Source organism: Saccopteryx leptura, chromosome 11 (assembly GCF_036850995.1).
Source record: "Saccopteryx leptura isolate mSacLep1 chromosome 11, mSacLep1_pri_phased_curated, whole genome shotgun sequence".
NCBI classification, from domain to species: Eukaryota; Metazoa; Chordata; class Mammalia; order Chiroptera; family Emballonuridae; genus Saccopteryx; species Saccopteryx leptura.
In genome coordinates this window covers 24,125,731-24,144,645 of record NC_089513.1, presented here as the reverse complement: position 1 = coordinate 24,144,645, position 18,915 = coordinate 24,125,731, and the positions used below count along the sequence as shown (strand labels likewise).

Below are 18,915 nucleotides of genomic sequence, written 5' to 3'. Positions count from 1 at the left end.
CATTTGGCTCAGAATAACTTCACAGAATCATGGCCAGTGAGTTTGCTTGGGTTGGATTCTCCTTAAAACTAGTTAGTGTCGACTGACCAGATGGTGGCACAGTGAATAGAGCATTGGACTGGGATGCAGAGGAAATCCGAGGTCGCCAGCTTGAGCACGGGCTCATCTGGTTTGAGGAAGGCTCACCTACTTGAGCCCAAGGTCACTGGCTTGAGCAAGAGGTCACTTAGTCTGCTGGAGCCCCCCCCCCCCGTCAAGACACATGAGAAAGCAATCACTGAATAACTAATGTGCCTCAACGAAGACTTAATGCTTCTCATCTCTCTTGCTTCCTGTCTGTCTGTCCCGCTCTCTGTCACAAAAAAAATAAAAGAAATAATTGGTGTCACTGTGGTCGTCAGAGACCTCCTCCCAGAACTGATACCACACGTCAAGGATTTGAGCTAGAATGCTTGTCAGAGTGGTGTAGGTAAGTGTGGGGGTAACTGCAGGTTACCCCTGAGCCCACTTACTGAGGAACTGAGATTCTGACGGTGGTGATACTGATAATTAACAGTCATACAGTTCTAATGTCAGTAATAACTGGGGTTTGTTGAACACTGACAGTGTATCCTGTGAATGCATTTTACTGATATTATCTTGTTTAATTTTTAAAACAACTCTATTAGGCTGTGTTGTTTATCCCATTTAAGAGTGAAGAAGGTAAGAAAGAAGTCTCAGGTCACACAGGAAGGAAGAGGCAAAGCTGGGACTTGAACTTAGGTCCTTCTGATTCCTGGACCCAAGCATGCCCTCAGGGATTCTGCAATATAGTGAGAAGTAGGGTAGCCCTGACTGCACCAGACACTGGTCCAAGTGCTTTACATAGACTGACATATTTGATTTCCCTGTTGACCTAGGTGGTCAGTGCGTTATTATCTTCATATTACAAATAAGAGAAACTGGGGCACAGAGAGGTTAAGCAACTGGCTGAAGGTCACACAGCTAGTGAGATTTGGACCCAGCTGAGATTTGAACCCAGTCATCCTTGCTCAAGAGTCTGTGCCCCTAGCTGCTACATATTTGTGCTCCACTGCATCTCAGAGAAAGTTTAGATGACAGTCCACAAGTGACAGATGCCATGCCACCTTTAGCATGGAGCCTCAGAGAGAACGTTAAAGAGCACAGATTAAACAGGATCCTGAGAGTAGTCAACACAGGTTGACATGTGGACTCATAGGGTTGAAACCCCAGGAACATCACTGTGTCCATTCACATCCCCCCAGGACATGAAGTTGGCAGGTATGAATCCGACCCCCAGCCTCTGCCCATGAGGCCAGCCCTCCTCCGTGCTCCGCCTGCCAGGCCTTTGGAGGTTGGCATCATTTTCCAGATGAGGCTCATGCCAATGAATGAAGCCCAAAGTGCCCGCAGTTTGCGGTGTTTATGGGAAGCTTTAAAAGCTGGATTTTCAGGCAAAATCAGCATCTTCATGACATTTTAGACTCAATTTATAATCAACAGTTATTTTAGCTCTAATGGCAAAAAGCACCAGTTTTGCAGTAAAAAGCATTTTTAAAAAGGAAAAAAGGAAACATGAGGTAAGGAGGAAAAAAATACTTGCCTTCCTTCACCTCTCCCATCTTTTTTTTTTTTTTTCCCCCTCCTCTAACAAGCAGAAGCCAGCTGGAAGCTCTGGGCTTACCGTTTGAGCCCTTTTCTGCTCATACTAGCTTGATAGACCCCCACACTGCTCTCTCTGCCACCCTCCACCCTGGGACAAAGCAGAACAATTCTGACCCCCTTTCATGGAGAAGCCCTTGTGTTACCAAGTGTTGACCAAACTTGACTAAGTAGGGCTCTCTGGCTCCCAGCCCAGAACCATGACTCTGACCTTGCAGGAGGGGGGCCTGGTGAGCTGTGTCTGTGCTGAGGCCACTGCGGATTCTTATCCTCAGGCAGGTCTGGAAGATGCCCACCGTAGGCATCCCCAAACTACGGCCCCGAGGGCTGCATGCAGGCCCCTGAGGCCATTTAACTGCCACCCCCCCCACCGCTGCACTTCTGGAAGGGGCACCTCTTTCATTGGTGGTCAGTGAGAGGAGCACTGTATGTGGCGGCCCTCCAGTGGTCTGAGGGACAGTGAACTGGCCCCCTGTGTAAAAGTTTGGGGACGCCTGCTCAGCTTTCTCCAGCCCCACCAGGTCCTCCACTGCTGTGGCTCTGCCTCTTGATGTGCTTAAGGTGTCCACTTCTCGTAGCTGTGACATTCAGACCCTAATGCTCCACCCCGGTCATTTGCCACTTCCTCCTAGGCTGCTGATTCTCAAAGAAGATGCCAGAACACGTTCTGATTTCTCCTCTTTTCAGGGAGTGGAGTGGAAAACGAATCGACAGAGGAGTAGAGCTGTCAAAGTGTGAAAACCTGTCCCTCCGTAACTCCTCGCGTCAGGGCTAGTCTTCACTTGGTGCTCAGAGCCCTGACTGCAGAACGTGTTCGAGGCCAGGACTGCGTCCTTATTTCTGCTCTGTCCCCCTGGGCTCCCACGGCTCCACCGGAGGCTTGGAGATACTTGGGCAGGGGGGGCAAAGCCTGCAGCCAGAGCCCGGCGGGCAGCGGTGCTGTTAGTGAGCTTCTGAGTTAGCGGGTCCTCGCACCTGAAATAGCACACGCAGGAGGTCCCCGTGTCCCTTCTGGAAGGATGCGCTGACACTGCTGCTCTCCAGTTAGCCCCTGTGAGCTGCACCTTGGCTGCCCCTGACGAGGCTGCCCTGTGGCTCCACACTGATTTCTCTCTTGCTGTACATTTCCTTAAGTCAATTTCCAGATCCTCTGCTGAGAGGTTATTCTTTATATTATTTGTATGTCACACAATAGAAAGTCAAGTTTTTATCTTGTGTTGACCTAACAATAGCACATTTCCAGACTCACAAGGAAAGCCCCTTGAAGTCTGCTAAGAACTGCTGGTTCAGAGGCGGATTTGCTCTCTTGCAGGGATCCAGGCCAAAGCATGCGGGGTTGCTTGTCTTTCAGCTTGCCAGAACTCTCCAAGGGCAGACAGACTTCAGCGCAGAATAGGAAAACGTTGTCTAATGGAGAGGACAATGTGTTTCTTGCAGAAGTGAGTTCCCGGGACTGCATCTTGTCACATCATTCCCAGGGAGGCTATGAAGAAAGACCTTGAGCTCTGAACATTGGGCTGGGTTGAGGCTGGGAGTGGCCACAGATTGTGGTCACCAGACCATCTAGAATGGTTGATTGGCAAGAAACCACCATCTGAGCTTAAATGAGACTCTTCCTGGTTAAATGTATCTACCCCATCCCCATTTCTGCTGGATGTTGCTTTTTAGAAGAACAATTTACAGAAAAATACATAGATATAATAGCTATATTTATACAATGACTACTATGGGCCAGGCACTGTGTTAAATACTTTACACTCATCAACTTCTAATTCTTGCAACTTCCCTTTGACGTGGGCATTGCTGTTACTTTCTGAATGAGAAAGCTAGGAGAGGAGAGGCCATGTGACTTGTCCCCTTAATTTTGAAGCTGGGATTCAAACCCTGACACAGAACCCAGCCTCCCTCCCTGGATCTCAGGAATAGTGAAATGGGTCAAGGACTTGAAAAAGTCCTGGACCACCGCATCTCAAATGGTTGACATTGGATAGCATTTGGAAGCTTGTTAGAAGTGCAGAACGCCAGCCCCACCGCAGACCTCTGTATTGGAGTCTGCGTTTGCACAGGATCCCCAGGTGAATCACATGAAATTTAAGTTTGCGAAGGTCTGGGTTCCAATGTCACTGTCCTATGGTCCAGCTCTTTCCTTTATACTCTAGTCTCTTCCCTTCACCCGCCTTCCAGTGTTGAGGTGGGGAGAGGGACAATGGATGTACTTGAAGGTATGCAATCATCTCCCATGCTCTTATTGCTGGTGAATTCCCCTCACCTTCACATAGTTTGGTCAGTCCTCCTCAGAGCCCTGATTTGTGCTGACAGAGACTGGCACTCTGGCTGGTTGGGAGAGGGGCAGTGGGCCAGCAGGGGAGGGACGCAGCAGAGACAGTAGTCAAGTGCACTGGGGACCAAGCCAAGTCCTGTGTCCCTGCATCCAGCTTGCCACCACGCCCCACTCTCCTGCCCCTTGCCCTGTTGGCATCCCTCCTCTATGCAGCATAACAAATAGGACAGTCCCGCTATGTCCCTGAACATGACAGTCCCTCCAGCCACTGCTGATGTTATTAATTTTTAAAACAAACTTCCTGATTGAGGTTCTGGCTGCCTCTAAATTGTCTCTACAAGGAGACTGTGTACTAATTAACCCATAGAAACAATCAACGACGTACCTTTTTCAAGTTTCAGGGTGATTAGAATATGAAAATGAAGAGCACAATGGTGCAGATGTTTTAAAATCACAGCAGACAGCAATTAGTGACACGGAAACCAGCTGCTTATCTCTCCAGATAAAGCCTCTTAATAGGGAATTACACTGGAGGAGTCATTACCCAGATGGATCTCACATGATTTACAGAGGAGGCGGGGCAGCATTAACTTTGATTTGTGATCAGGTCTTGTCAAGCTTCCTTTCTTACCTCTAACAAGGTGGATTTGTGGCTGGCTTGGAGGCAGGCTTCACCTTTCTACCTGTTCTCCCAGGTCAGGGATGCTGCCAAGAACCAGAGAAGGTGAGAATGAGCCCTGTGGAAGCCACAAGCACCTGCTTCCTTGATTCAGGCTCCATTGTTTTGGGATCAACTCAGTCAGCTGTTCCTGTCAGCAAGGGCAGTCAAGACTGGGGGAAGGGAAACAATGAATTTCTAGATGCCTTAGGTGTGCATTGGAAAGAAAACATCCCAAAGTTCTGCACAGTGGCTCTGATATATGTGTGTTAGATATAGGGAGTTTTTAATAACTATTGTTTGATGCATTTTCTCTCTCTCTCTCTCTCTTTTTTTTACATAACCGAAATATATAAATCTTCAGTTTGCAGTTCAAAGAGTTTTGACAAATGTGTACAACTGTGTAACTCAGATTCCTATCGTGACACAAAGCAAGTTTATTACCTTCAGAAACTTCCCTCATGGCCCTTCCCATCTCACCCCACCCTGTAAGCAACCACTGTTCTGATTTCTATCATAATAGATTAGTTTTACCTGTTCTAAACTTCATATAAATGGAATCCTACAGGGTATACATTTTTTTTGGGGGGGAGGATGTTGTTTCTTTCATTCAGCATAATTTTGTGTGTGACATATCCATGTTGTGGGTATATATCCACACTTGGTTCGTTTTGTTGAAGAGTTTGTGTTCCTCCATTGATGAATACCTGGGCTGTGTCTGGTGATTTCTCCTTGAACTAAGCTGTTATAAGGCTTTTATACAAGTCTACTTGTGGACACATGGTTTCATCAGTTTGGGGTAAATACACAGGAATGGAATTGCCGGATCAGAGGTTATCTTGAGCTTTAGAAGGCATGGCCAAAACATTTTCTGAAGTGGTACCATTTTGCCTTACCTCAGCAATGGATGAAAGTTTCAGTTTCTCCATGTCCTGATCAACACTTTTTAAAAAAAAATCTTTTCAGTATTAACCATCCTTCTGAATAGGTAGTGATATCTCATGCTAGTCTTGATCGGCATTTTCCTGATGGCAAATAATGTTTGAGGACACTGACACGTGTTTACTGCCCATTTCTACTTGTTTGTTGCTGGGCATATTTCAGTAGAGGTATTTTGCCATTGGGCGATGTTAATTTGTTTGAGAGTATTGTTCATATCTTTCATATACTTTTCTGATTTTTTTGTTAGTCAATTTGTTCTAACAGTTCCTGAGAGAAGAGTGTTAAACTCCCTTTAACTGTAGAATTGTCTTTCTTCTAATTCTCTTAGTTTTTGTTTCATGTATTTAACGTTCTGTTACGAGATACAAACAAATTTAGGCTTATTGTCTCTTCTTGATAAATTGACTCTTACCATTTTGAAATGTCCATAAATTATCCCTGGCACTGCTGTTTGTTTTGAGGCCTATTTTGCATTATATTAATTTAGTCACTCCAGCATTCTTATGGTTAGTGTTCATGTAGTATATCTTGTTCCATTCTTTTACTTTTAAACCATCTGTGTCTTCATAATTAAAGTATATCGCTTATAAACACCATATAGTTGGGTCTTAACTTTTTAATTCAGTCTGACAGTGCAGCCCCTGTTTTTGTTGTTGTTGCTGTTTGTTTTAGGATGTTTAGTATATAGGTAGTTAATGTAATTACTGATGCTGTTGAGTTTTTCTACCATCTTACTCTACCTTTTATATCTGTCCCATTTATCTCCTTTTTTTCCTCATTTTCTGCCTTCTTTTGGATTCATTAAGCTCCATTGTTTAGTATCCTTGCTTCCTTCTGTTGGTATTTTATATATATCACTTTTACTTTTAGTGGTTGCTCTAGAGATTACAATAGCTACCTTTAAAGTATCACAGTCTACTTGGAACCAATATTACATCCCTTCACATGTAAGCAATATCAGCCTCTTGTTCTTTGTTTTACTGTTGTTGTACATTTTATTTCTACAAATGTCATAAGCTACTGATGCATGGCTGCTATTTCTGCTTGAAGCAGTCAGTTACCTTTTGAAGATCTTCGGACTGAGAACAAAGTTTTGTATTTGTCCATTTGCACATTCTCCATTTGTTCATGTAGATCTGAATTTTCATCTGGTATTATTTCCCTTAAGCCTAAAGATCTCCCTTTTATAGCTCTAGTAATTTGGGTCTGCCAGCACTGAATTCTGTTTTTATTTATCCAAAAATATCTTTATTTTGCCTTCATTTTTGAAGGCTGTGTTCATCAGATATAGAAATTTAAATTAACATTATTTTTATTTCAATACTTTAAATGTATTGTTTTATTATCTCCTGGCCTGACTTTTATTGATGAAAAGTCAGACATTATTTTTGTCAATATTTTTTTATAAATAATGTATCTATCTCTCCGGCTGCTTTAAAATCTTTTTCTTTATCTTTGGTTTTCATCAGTTTATTTCCACAGTGTGCCGAGATGTGGGGTGTTTTTGTGTGTTTATTCTGCTTGGGATTTGTTGAGCTTCTTAGTTATGTGAGTCTACACGCACTATTTTCTCTCTACTTCTGGGGTTCTAGTATCCTATATCTTAGAACCCTTGGTACTCTTCCAGAGGTCACTGAAGTGCTGGGTTTTCTTTTCATCTTTCTTCCCCCTCTCTCAGTTTGGATAATGTCTACTGTCTTCTCTTCATGTTCACTGAACTTTTCTTCTGCAGTGTCCTGTAAGCTGTTAAGCTCATCCAGGGATATTATTAAGTGATGTGATAGTAAATGATATTTCATTTCAGACATTACATTTTTCCAGCTGAGAATTTTCATTTTGTCAGTTTGGTGTAGTTGCCATCTCAATGCTAAGATTCTCCATGTGTTCCTTAGTTATGCCCATCTTTTCCTTTAAATACCTAAACATCTTCAAATGGCTGTTTCAAGGGCCTTGAATCTGTATCTGCTCTCCTGGTTGTAGGTCATAGTTGCCTGAATTTTTGCATATCAAATACAGTTTTTATTGTGCCCTTGACATTGTGAATGCTATAGTGTGGAGATTCTGGATTTTGCTGTTTTCCTTTAAAGAGTTTGGCATTTGTTCTGATAAGTAGTTAATTTACTGACTGTTTAGCTTTATCCTATTGTAGTTTTGGGGGTTTTTTTATTCTCTGTTAGGGAGGGACAAGAGTAGCTTTTATTCCAGGGTTAAAGTCATCCTGCTCTTAATGAGTATTATTAATGGGAGATCAATGTAATATATCTGGGGTAGACATTATAGCCACCCCACTCCAGCTAATGGGAAGTCCAACATTGCCTGATATTATGTGGCCTCAGGACTCTACACTTGTGCCAAGTCTCTGCTAGACTTCATGGAGTCTGACCCTCAAATACAGACTAAAATTTGACCAAAAATCATATGGGATCCCTATTAAGGTTTCTAGGGTTTCTTTTCTATATAGCTCCCACTTCTCAGGTACCCTCTCCTCCAAATACCACTCCCTTCAGGAACCCCAAACTTTGATCTCTGTTTCTTCCATTCAGTGAAATCATAGCTCTTTGGGCTCTACTTCCCTGTGCCAACTTTACAAAATCCTCCCAGGCAGAAAACTGGGGACACTGTGGATCTTACCTTATGAGTTTTCCTTCTCTTTAGAATTCACAATCTATATTGTCAGTTGTCCAATGCCTAAAAACAGTTGCCTCATATATATGTTTTCAGTTTTATATTTCCACAGAAAGGTTAAGCCTAATGCCTATTAACTCCATTATGGCTGGACCCAGGTTAGCGATCATTTTTATTACACAGAATCACTGTGTACTCATGGAAGCATATGATGGTGGCTCTGCCTTTGCATGAGCTGTTATCAGCCCAGTAAAGGGAGTGCTTTAGTATCATTCACCATCTCCAAGAAGCAAATAAGGAATGTTTCTTGTGGGACTCACATCAAGGTGACCTTCCAGGGCACTTCATGTGGCAGGAATTGAGGACACATTCACTGTATTTAAGTAATTGGAAGCTTCATGTTCATTCAGGAGCTGGAGAGCTATTCTGTGTCCTGCTGTCTTAGTCTGTTTGGGCTGCTATAACAGTAAGACTGGGTGACTTATAAAAAACAAAAACTTATTTATCACAGTTCTGGAAGCTAAGAAGTCTAAGATCAAGGTGTCAGCAGGTTCAGTGTATGGGTAAGGCTGGCTTCCTAGTTCCTAGGTGGCCATCTTCTCTGTGTCTTCACATCGTGAAGGGGATGTGTTATTAGATGAGCATTAAATTTGAGCATTAATCTTATGCATGAAGTTTCCACCCTCATGACCTAATCACACTGTGGTCCCAAAGACTCCCCTTCCTCATGCCATCACATTGGAGTTTAGGGTTTCATCATGTGGATTTTGGAAGAACACAGCACTCATGGGGTTCTACAAAATCCGAGGATCATTAAGCCATGGTTCAAAGAAGGTGCTTAGTGGCATTCCTCAATATTTACAACTAGCACCTGCAGGAATGAACTAGGGTGAAAGATGTTTTGGGGACAAGTTCACGGAAGGTTGGCATGTGCATTCCTCCTATTTAGGAGCCTAAAGGGTAATTCTCAATACCTTTCCTTAAGTGACAACAGCATCTCTCTCCCCACCTCTTTTCTGTTAAGTGAGTTTTTTCGGTAAGGCTGCTGTGTTCACTTGAAAGTTAAAAAGAACGGTCTGGAGCTTCCCTCTTACCCAGTCCACTGGCTACAGTTTAGACATGTCTTCACAAAATCCCAGGACTCAGTGGAACACATTTGAAAACCACTGAGCTGGAACATCTCCTGAGAAGATCAGAGCCTCTTTAGTCCCTAACCCAGACCCCTGTCTTTGACCTAATCCAGTGGTTCTCAACTCTGTCTGCTCACTGGGATAAGTGAGAGCTTTGGAAAACGCACTGCTGCCGGAGCCCCTCCCCTCTAGAATGTTGATGTAATTGGCCTGGGTCAGATCCCAGGTGCAGTGTTCTTTACAAAGCATCCTGGACAATTCTGATGTACAAACGGGGTTGAGAACCTTTAATCAGACACTCTGCGGTTGCCTTCCTTGTCTCCCACACTCGGCTCTTGCTCAGGCTTGAGCACTTGCTCCAAGCCTCAGGGTTGAAACGCTAGGATTCCCCAGAGGTCTGGGGGTTGGCCGGGATGAGTTGGGAAAAAAGCAACCCCAGGGTTGGAGGTCATGAACACCTACATCCCTAGTCCTTTCTGGTAGTACAATATTCTCATTGATCCATATCATGACTGTTCTGTTCACCTCAAAGTGCAGTGAACTTGACTACCTAAACAGGGGCCATACTCGAGTTTCTTACTATTTAATTGACAGAGAGTTCAGAGAGCAAACCAGGAATGCTCAACGGTGCCAAACTGCATATCCTAACAGGCCTATGGTGGTTTTGCTCTGCATATTTACCACCAAAAAGTGCTGCGAATGTCATAGCAACCACAGAAGAGCTGCACCTCAGAGGAATTATTGTGTTAACACATTAGATCAGTGGTTTAAAACTCAACTGTACATCAGAATTATCTGGGGAGCATATAAAAGTGTACATTTCCTTTGTCCCACCCTGGAAGATTGCAAATTATCGGCTCTGCAGAGGGGCCTGGGAATCTGTATTAACAACCAGCACCTCAGGTGGTCCTGGCACAGTGAGAAGCACTAAGTGCCAAATTAAGAAATAAAGTTCCCTTCTTTCTTCATACTCTGACACGTTTTCCTGCTCCTGTAAGGCGAGATATCTCACAAAGAGTAAATGTAAATTATCAAAGTCAGCAGTGAGCATTATGAACACAGCTAACCCAAAAGTGTGGTTCATGTCCCACAAAGTCATGCTCATTTTTTGATGAGTTATATGACTTTTTTCTCAGACCCAAATCATCCTCTTCTCCTTGCATTGAGACAACTTTGCTTTGTAGATAAGCCTGCATAAGGCCAAGTGGCTCCTTTTCTTCCTGCTTTTATGGGTCTTCAAGCTTTTATGCGGTGAGCTAAATGCTCTTTTTAAGAATTAAATAAAAATAAAGTGCTTTTCAAAACAGATATCTGACTTGAACAAAATTTAAATGTATATGATTTATACAGCAGTTGTGGGGGAGGGGATAGTTATATACTCTGCACAAGAATTCCTCACGTTACCCAAAGACTTGCTTCTGTAGACATGTACTTTAGGAGAGAAATAGGTCCAGTGTTTTCAAAATGGTGTTTTTACTGCAGAACATTTGGCCTGGGCTGTGTGCATGGAAAGTGCCATCCTTATAGCACCTCACCACACTCCCAAAGGACTGGGAGTTGCACACCCAGTCAATTCCTGGGGCTGGGGGAGCAGCCAAGACACATGCGGGGTTTAGTCAGCCTTAAGAGTTTTCCACAAAAATAACTGGCCCAGTGTAAATCATCTGTCCTTCCCTTATTTGTTAACCATTTTGGGAGATGGTCCTGCTGAGGCCAGAGGGTGGTATAAAGGCCTTAAGAGATTCAGGTCTTATCTCCCAGAAAGAATTCTAAATTAGAAGGGGAAATGGAAACCTGCCCTGTGTGGTTACTGAAGGCCCCAGTCAAAGACCCCCATGAGGAGTCACACCCCCAAATGCTGGAGAAGGATGAGAAAGCTGGCCAGTACCTCTCCCACTGGTCCCCATGTTAAGCGAGGGGCCTGGTTCGCCATGTCCATCTCTATCTCAATGGAGTAAGTACTCAATTTTCAGTGAGGACATATTGGAACTGACAGCCTCACCATTGTGTGTGTCGTATGTCATGGCTGACAGATAAAGAATCAGGATTTCTTGAAATGCAGCGGGATATAGCCGTCAGCCAGTGCCAGGAGAAGCCTGGTCCGCCAGACCCCTTGACAGCACACTCCTTCTCGGGCCGGTTGCCCCTTCACTTCAGCCCGTCCAAGTGCGGAGTGTAAGCACCCTTTCCCCCCTTACTCCTGCTCTTTTGTTGTGTCCCCTTTTGTCCATCCTGCCCTTTGATTGCCTGGCTGTCCCAGCAGGGCAAATTGCAGCTGATCTGATGGAACAATGGGATCGGGCAGTGTCCAGATGGAAGCACTGGGAACTGGGCACGCTTAACCGCATTACTTTCAGCTGGTCTGCCCCGTGTGTAAGTGAGCAGGCCCCACCTTCCAACTGCCAAAGTGACATCCGCCCTCCTGGCAGTCCTGTGGTCTTCCCCAGAGGCAGAGTTAATTGCAGAGTGAAACAGTTCACAGGAGGCGGGGGAGGACTAACAGTGAAGATTGCATGGAAGGGGAGGTACCTTGCAAGGACCTGTAGTCCAAAAGTACGTGAGAAAGATTTTTTATTCAGCATCTAATACATTTGAGCAGTCTAGTTTCATCATGAGCCATCACTAAACAATCAATGGGTGGTTTATTATCTTTTGTGGACAGCCACATATTTTGTCATGGTGGTAAGCAGCTCAAACATTATTTTGTTTACTCATTCAACAAACATTTATTGGGAACTTTCTGGGTGGCTTCCTTTGTAGTAAGCACTGGAGATAAAAAGATAAATGAGAGAGTCTCTGACCTCAAAGTACTTACAGTCTAGGAGGAGGAGAGAGAAAAGTATACAAATAAATGGCACATAAAAGGATTATGATAGATGTCATCACCTTTATGAGAGACAGTGGTGCCTGCAGAAGGAATGGTATAGGAAATTAGGCTGGAAGGGGTGATGATGTTTGCAGACAATATGTCGCAATACACAGGTCATTAATCTCACTGTTGACAAAATGAAATACCCCTAGTAAAATGCATGTTTCTTTATTTATTCCATAAATGTTTATCGAGTGCCTACTACTTGGCAGGCACTGTGCTTGGTGCCACTGTGATGGTGTATCTAGAGGACAGAAAGGGAGACAGGCATGAACTCAGTTACTCCACAAGTCAAACGTAAAATGAAAACTATAGTATGATAACTACAGCAAAGATGAGATCTGTGGTTTTATTATAAAAACTTATCATAGGAGTATTTATATAAGGCAATAAAAGAAGTGGTGGGAGTCAGTGACCAAGATTCCAGTACAGACTCAGGGTCCTCATTTCAAAAAGCAGAGAGGGGTTGATGGAAGGAGGTAGGGGAAAGGGAAAGTGACCCTAAGTCCTGTTTTACCCAAGTCCAAACCAATAACTTGCACTTTTTGTCCCTCTATAATTTTTAATAAGTGCCTCCACTAACTCTCAAAAATGTTGTGGTCCAAGTCATCAACCATATTGTCTCCCTAAGGAGTGGGAAGCTTTAAGTCCTCTATAGCCATGGCATCTGGTGAGTATACACATAGTGCTGACTAAACTCTGAAGTGTAGATGAGGAGTTAACAAAGCTCTGATTCATAATAGATAAGTAAGTGCCACTTAATGCCATGAACATTACATTCCTCCCCCCCGAAAAAAATGGGATGGCAGCCTATGCCCACAGCAGTGATACCTAGTAGAGTTAAGGGGCAGGATTGGTTTTCTGGGTGTCGATGATGCCGTGGTATATCTACTGTTAACTACATGATAGAGAAAAAGGTCAATTTTTTTTTTCCTTAATTTCCTTCTGAACACTTACAGGCTTAGTGTGGGGAAACTCTGTTATGATACTTAAGAAATATAATCCAGTATTGGAAGTAGAAACAGGATTTCATAAAATCAGGCAGGCAGAAAATAAGCCTAGGGAGTCCAAGAACTGGTATGAAGGAAACTCAGGTATGTTGCTCTATTGACTTTTACCTGTAAAGCTTCCTGACATCTGTGCTTTGACTCTTAACATGGACCATAGAAGTGTTTTCAAATAAAGCATAAATCTTAAGGCATCAGCGGCAAATAGGTATAGGTAGATGATAGGTAGATACATACATAGATAGATAGGTATATAGATAGATAAACAAGTAGATATATAATACAGGTTCAGACTTCCTAAATTCACTAAGCCAATCATCATAGACATCTTAGTGAGGATATTATCCAAAGCTTTCTTTAATTTACTAACATTTTCCCTTCCTTAACAAATCTCAGGGTAATGCATGCTAGTTGACTACTTCACGTGAAACAGGACTTTGAGGAATTTTTCTTTGTACCAGTAGCATGGCTTGAAATCTATCTGGAACAGTGCAAGCATCTTTTATATTAAAAATAGTTTTAATATCACTAAATGATGTGTTAGGTATCCATTCCGTTATGATTTTATATACACTGGCCATGCTTTGCCCATAGCACAGGTTCTGCCTTCCCCAAGGAAGGTGCCTGGAGTCTAAAGACACTCATTTAAAATCAATGTAGGAGAAAATACAGCTGACAAGTTCAGAGGTGTGATCTTGAATGATAATGACTTTTTTCCTGGCACGTTTGTCCAGGAGATTCCAGGTTCCTTTTGAGAGTATCCAAGAGTTTCCTCAAGAGAGCAATCACTGCCTAATGCAAGCGTAGGGAGGCCTTAGACTAGAGCACCAACTCCCACGTGCAGCACCACTCCTGCGAGCCGCAGACATTTGAAGGCTCTGCCATTTTTTTTCTCTGTGCTTTTGACTGGCCCACTTCCCCGTGAATTCCTCAGCTTGTAATGCTTTACCTTGTAGCAGTGGTTCCTAATGATCAACTTGTTAGAAATCCAGGGAAAAGTACAAGCAGAAATGGACCGCAGCCAGAGGCAGCCAGGGAAAGCCGAGTGCAGGAGGCAAAGCGGGTGGGTAGAAGAGGCAGCCTCCTTGGGCAAAGAACATGGGAGTCGGGAAGCTCAGCATCTCTCCTGGGCGCTGCCATCTTGGTCAGGACTCTCTGTTGTGAAGTTTCAGCTTCTTCATTTGCGTAATGCAAGCAATGAGCTAAATGCCCTTTCCGTCCTCTTCTCTCTCTAAGCAGTTTACATTCTGAGATTGCATTTGACCAAGTTAGGTTAAAGCCCCTGTTATTCAGGTGGGTAAAGACATGATTAAAACATCCTTATTAATGTTCAATATCAGCGTATCGTGTTTCTTCTGCAGTTGAGAAAGCCTCCGTAAAGCAATCCGGAATTAAAAGGTGGCTCTTTCCAACCTGCACATCATTAAGGCTTTTGACATTCAATTTTAAATAGCTCCAACACGCTCATCTTTGTTTTTTTCTCTCTCTCCTTCTTCACTCTGCCCACCTTTAGGCATACGAGCGGCCACAGAAACACTCAGCTCTCCATTATGACCCAGGCCTCCCACAAGACTTCACCAGTGACACCTTAAAACCAAAGCACCAGCAAAAAAGCAGCAGCCAGAACCACATGGACTGGTCCACCAACTCTGACAGTGGACCTGCCATTCAGAATTGCTTCATCAGTCCAGAATCTGGCAGAGAAACTACAAGCACCAGCAAGATCCCAGCTCTTGAGCCCGTGGCTTCCTTTGCAAAGGCCCAGGGTAAGAAAGGCAGTGTGGGTAGCACATGGAGTCAGTTGTCCAATAGTAGCAAAGATCTGCTCTTGGGAGGTGTGGTACCATCCCCAAGCAACCACAGCTCACCAGCCCCACCCAGCAGCTCTGCTGAGTGCAATGGGCTCCAGCCCTTGGTCGATCAAGATGGAGGAGGAGCAAAGGAGCCCCCAGAACCACCGACTATAAGCAGCAAGAAAAAGTCCAGTAAAAAAGATGTGATAAGTCAAACCATACCAAACCCAGACCTGGACAGGGTCAAGAATGCCCAGAAAGCATTTGACAATACAGATGGGAAAAGGGAAGGCTACTCTGCCGATCATGCCCAAGAGGCATCACCAGCCAGGCAGAATGGGAGTTCTGTCAGTAATCCTGAAAATGACTCAAGTCACGTCCGGATTACTATCCCTATCAAGGCACCCTGTCTAGATCCAACCAGCCATAAAAGGAAAAAGAGACAGTCCATCAAAGCAGTGGTGGAAAAGATCATGCCTGAGAAAGCCCTCGCTTCTGGAATCACTATGAGCAGTGAAGTAGTTAACAGGATACTTTCCAATGCTGAGGGAAATAAGAAAGACCCTCGTGTCCCTAAGCTGGGTAAAATGATAGAAAATGAGTCCCCCTCCATTGGCCTTGAACCTGGTGGAAATGCCGAGAAGGTTGTTCCAGGAAGTGTGTCCAAGCAGCGGAAGCCAACCATGATCATGACGCCTCCATCATGCACAGATCACTCTCCATCAAGAAAGCTTCCCGAAATCCAACATCCAAAATTTGCTGCAAAGCGGAGATGGACGTGCAGCAAACCCAAACCCGCCAGTATGCTTCGGGAGGTGGTCATGGCCACCTCCGACAAACTGATGGTGGAACCACCATCTGCTTATCCCATCACCCCATCCAGCCCCCTGTACACCAACACAGACAGTCTTACTGTGATCACACCGGTCAAAAAGAAGCGGGGACGACCAAAGAAGCAGCCTTTGCTCACGGTTGAGACGATTCATGAGGGGACTTCTACCAGTCCAGTTAGTCCCATCAGCCGGGAGTTTCCTGGCACCAAGAAAAGAAAGAGACGGCGCAGTTTAGCGAAGTTGGCCCAGCTAGTGCCCGGAGAGGACAAACCCATGAGCGAGATGAAATTTCACAAAAAAGTTGGCAAGCTTGGGGTGTTGGATAAGAAGACCATCAAAACTATCAACAAGATGAAAACACTCAAGAGGAAAAATATCTTGAACCAGATCTTGTCCTGCTCCAGCAGTGTGGCTCTGAAAGCCAAGGCTCCCCCAGAGACCAGCCCTGGGGCATCAGCCATCGAGAGCAAACTGGGCAAGCAGATCAATGTCAGCAAGAGGGGAACCATCTACATCGGCAAGAAGAGGGGCAGGAAGCCCAGAACAGAGCTGCCACCCCCTTCTGAAGAACCCAAAACAGCCATCAAGCACCCAAGGCCTGTTTCTAGCCAGCCGGATGTTCCAGCCGTGCCTTCCAACTTTCAGTCACTTGTGGCATCTTCACCAGCAACAATGCACCCACTTTCAACCCAGTTAGGTGGGTCCAATGGCAACCTGAGCCCCGCCAGCACTGAAACCAGTTTTTCAGAGTTAAAAACTATGCCAAATCTCCAGCCCATCAGTGCTCTTCCAACCAAAACCCAGAAGGGAATACATAGTGGAACCTGGAAGCTGTCTCCACCCAGGCTGATGGCCAACTCCCCGTCACACCTGTGTGAGATTGGGTCACTCAAGGAAATAACGCTGTCCCCCGTGAGCGAGTCACACAGTGAGGAGACGATCCCAAGTGACAGTGGCATCGGGACAGACAACAACAGCACGTCGGACCAAGCGGAGAAGAGTTCAGAATCCCGACGGAGGTACTCTTTCGATTTCTGTTCCCTGGACAACCCGGAGGCCATTCCATCTGACACCAGCACAAGGAACCGGCATGGCCACCGGCAGAAGCATCTCATAGTGGACAACTTTCTGGCCCACGAAAGCCTCAAGAAGCCAAAGCACAAGAGGAAACGGAAAAGCCTGCAAAACCGTGATGATCTCCAGTTTCTGGCAGACCTGGAAGAGCTCATCACCAAGTTCCAGGTGTTCAGGGTCTCCCACCGGAGTTACACCTTTTACCACGAGAATCCGTATCCCAGCATTTTTCGGATTAATTTTGATCACTATTACCCGGTGCCATATATCCAGTATGACCCGTTGCTCTATCTTCGTAGGACTTCAGACTTGAAGTCAAAGAAGAAGCGTGGTAGGCCTGCAAAAACCAATGACACCATGACAAAGGTGCCTTTTTTACAAGGGTTCAGCTACCCTATTCCCAGTGGAAGTTACTATGCACCCTATGGAATGCCTTACACATCAATGCCTATGATGAACCTTGGTTATTACAGTCAGTACCCAGCTCCTTTGTACCTGTCGCACACGCTCGGGGCAGCTTCCCCATTCATGAGGCCAACAGTGCCACCACCTCAGTTCCACACAAGCTCCCACATGAAGATGTCTGGGACCATGAAGCATAAAGCAAAGCATGGAGTACACCTGCAGGGACCCGTTGGCATGGGCCTTGGTGACATGCAGCCATCCCTGAATCCTCCCAAGGTCGGCAGTGCCAGTCTGTCCAGCGGTCGGCTCCACAAGAGGAAACACAAACACAAGCATAAGCACAAGGAAGACCGGATCCTGGGGACCCACGACAACCTGAGCGGTCTCTTTGCAGGCAAAGCCACGGGTTTCTCCAGCCACCTGCTGAGCGAGCGGCTGAGTAGCGCGGACAAAGAGCTCCCGTTGTTGGGCGAGAAGAACAAGCATAAGGAGAAGCAGAAGCACCAGCACAGCGAAGCCAGCCACAAAGCTTCCAAGAACAACTTTGAGGTGGACACCCTGTCGACGCTGTCACTTTCTGATGCCCAGCATTGGACGCAGGCCAAGGACAAGGGGGACTTGAGCGGTGAGCCTGTGGACTCGTGCACCAAAAGGTACTCTGGCAGTGGTGGGGATGGTGGCGGCACACGGCCGGAGAGCCTGGACGTGTTCAGTGAAATGAACCCTTCGAATGACAAGTGGGACAGTGACATGAGTGGAAGTAAAAGGAGGAGCTACGAAGGCTTTGGGACGTACAGGGAAAAGGACATCCAAGCCTTCAAGATGAACCGCAAGGAGAGAAGTTCTTACGACTCCTCCATGTCTCCAGGTAAGGCCCATGTTTTCTTCAAACTGGGACTATCTTGTTACTTCATTCCCAGGATTTGCTCTTTTAGAAGTCCGCCATCTTTGGCACGTTGCATTCACTAGTTTGCAGAGAGGTAGGAGCCACTTGAACATTCTTGCACAACTGATACGTTGTTTGCTCTGTATTTACTGTCTTGACTCTCTTGGAGCCATTTCCTGAGAACTGTGGGCCTGCAGGCAGCCCAGTAGCTGCCTAGACTACAACCATACACACTACTACCTTTATGCTTTTTATTAAAGGTGCTCTTCTACGTTCTCCTCTGATAGAACAGTGCTGTTCGCTAGTTGGATAATGTCTCTGAAACTCACTGGGAAAACCAACCAGATCTGAAGAATATCAAAGCTGGTTGCGAACAAATGTCTAGTTTGTCTGACATGCTTTCTCTAGAGGTCACACATCCTAGGTTGAGAAGTCTATAGCTGAGCCATTGGAAGCTGATGGCCAGTGAATCCGGAAGCCTGCCTGATAAGGGAGCCATAAACCTAGGCTATACTGTCCTCTTTTTGTTTGTGGGCATTTGGTAAGCTACCCTGGGATGCCCCCAAAGTGAAGCCCTGTCTTTTTGCTGCACCGAAGAGAGGGAACCTACTGAAAGGGACCGCAAGCCTTCTTCCCCCAAGGGGACCTTACTGCCGCGTCTCCTGACCTGTCCACTGGGAATGAGATTTACCCACTTATCTCTAAACTGAAGTATTGTTTGCTATTACCCTGTTGGCTGCTGGCAGAATT

The 18,915-nt window shown here is 45.2% G+C and overlaps 1 protein-coding gene across 2 annotated transcripts in view; it reads left to right on the top strand.

Annotated features, from left to right (window-relative positions):
• SETBP1 (SET binding protein 1) overlaps positions 1-18,915 on the top strand; it is a 356,358-nt gene that overhangs the window by 240,952 nt on the left and 96,491 nt on the right. For both annotated transcript variants that reach the window (XM_066353555.1, XM_066353557.1), the window contains exon 4: positions 14,688-18,147. In XM_066353555.1, the coding sequence (XP_066209652.1) occupies positions 14,688-18,147 (3,460 nt within the window). The remainder of the gene's footprint in view (positions 1-14,687; positions 18,148-18,915) is intronic.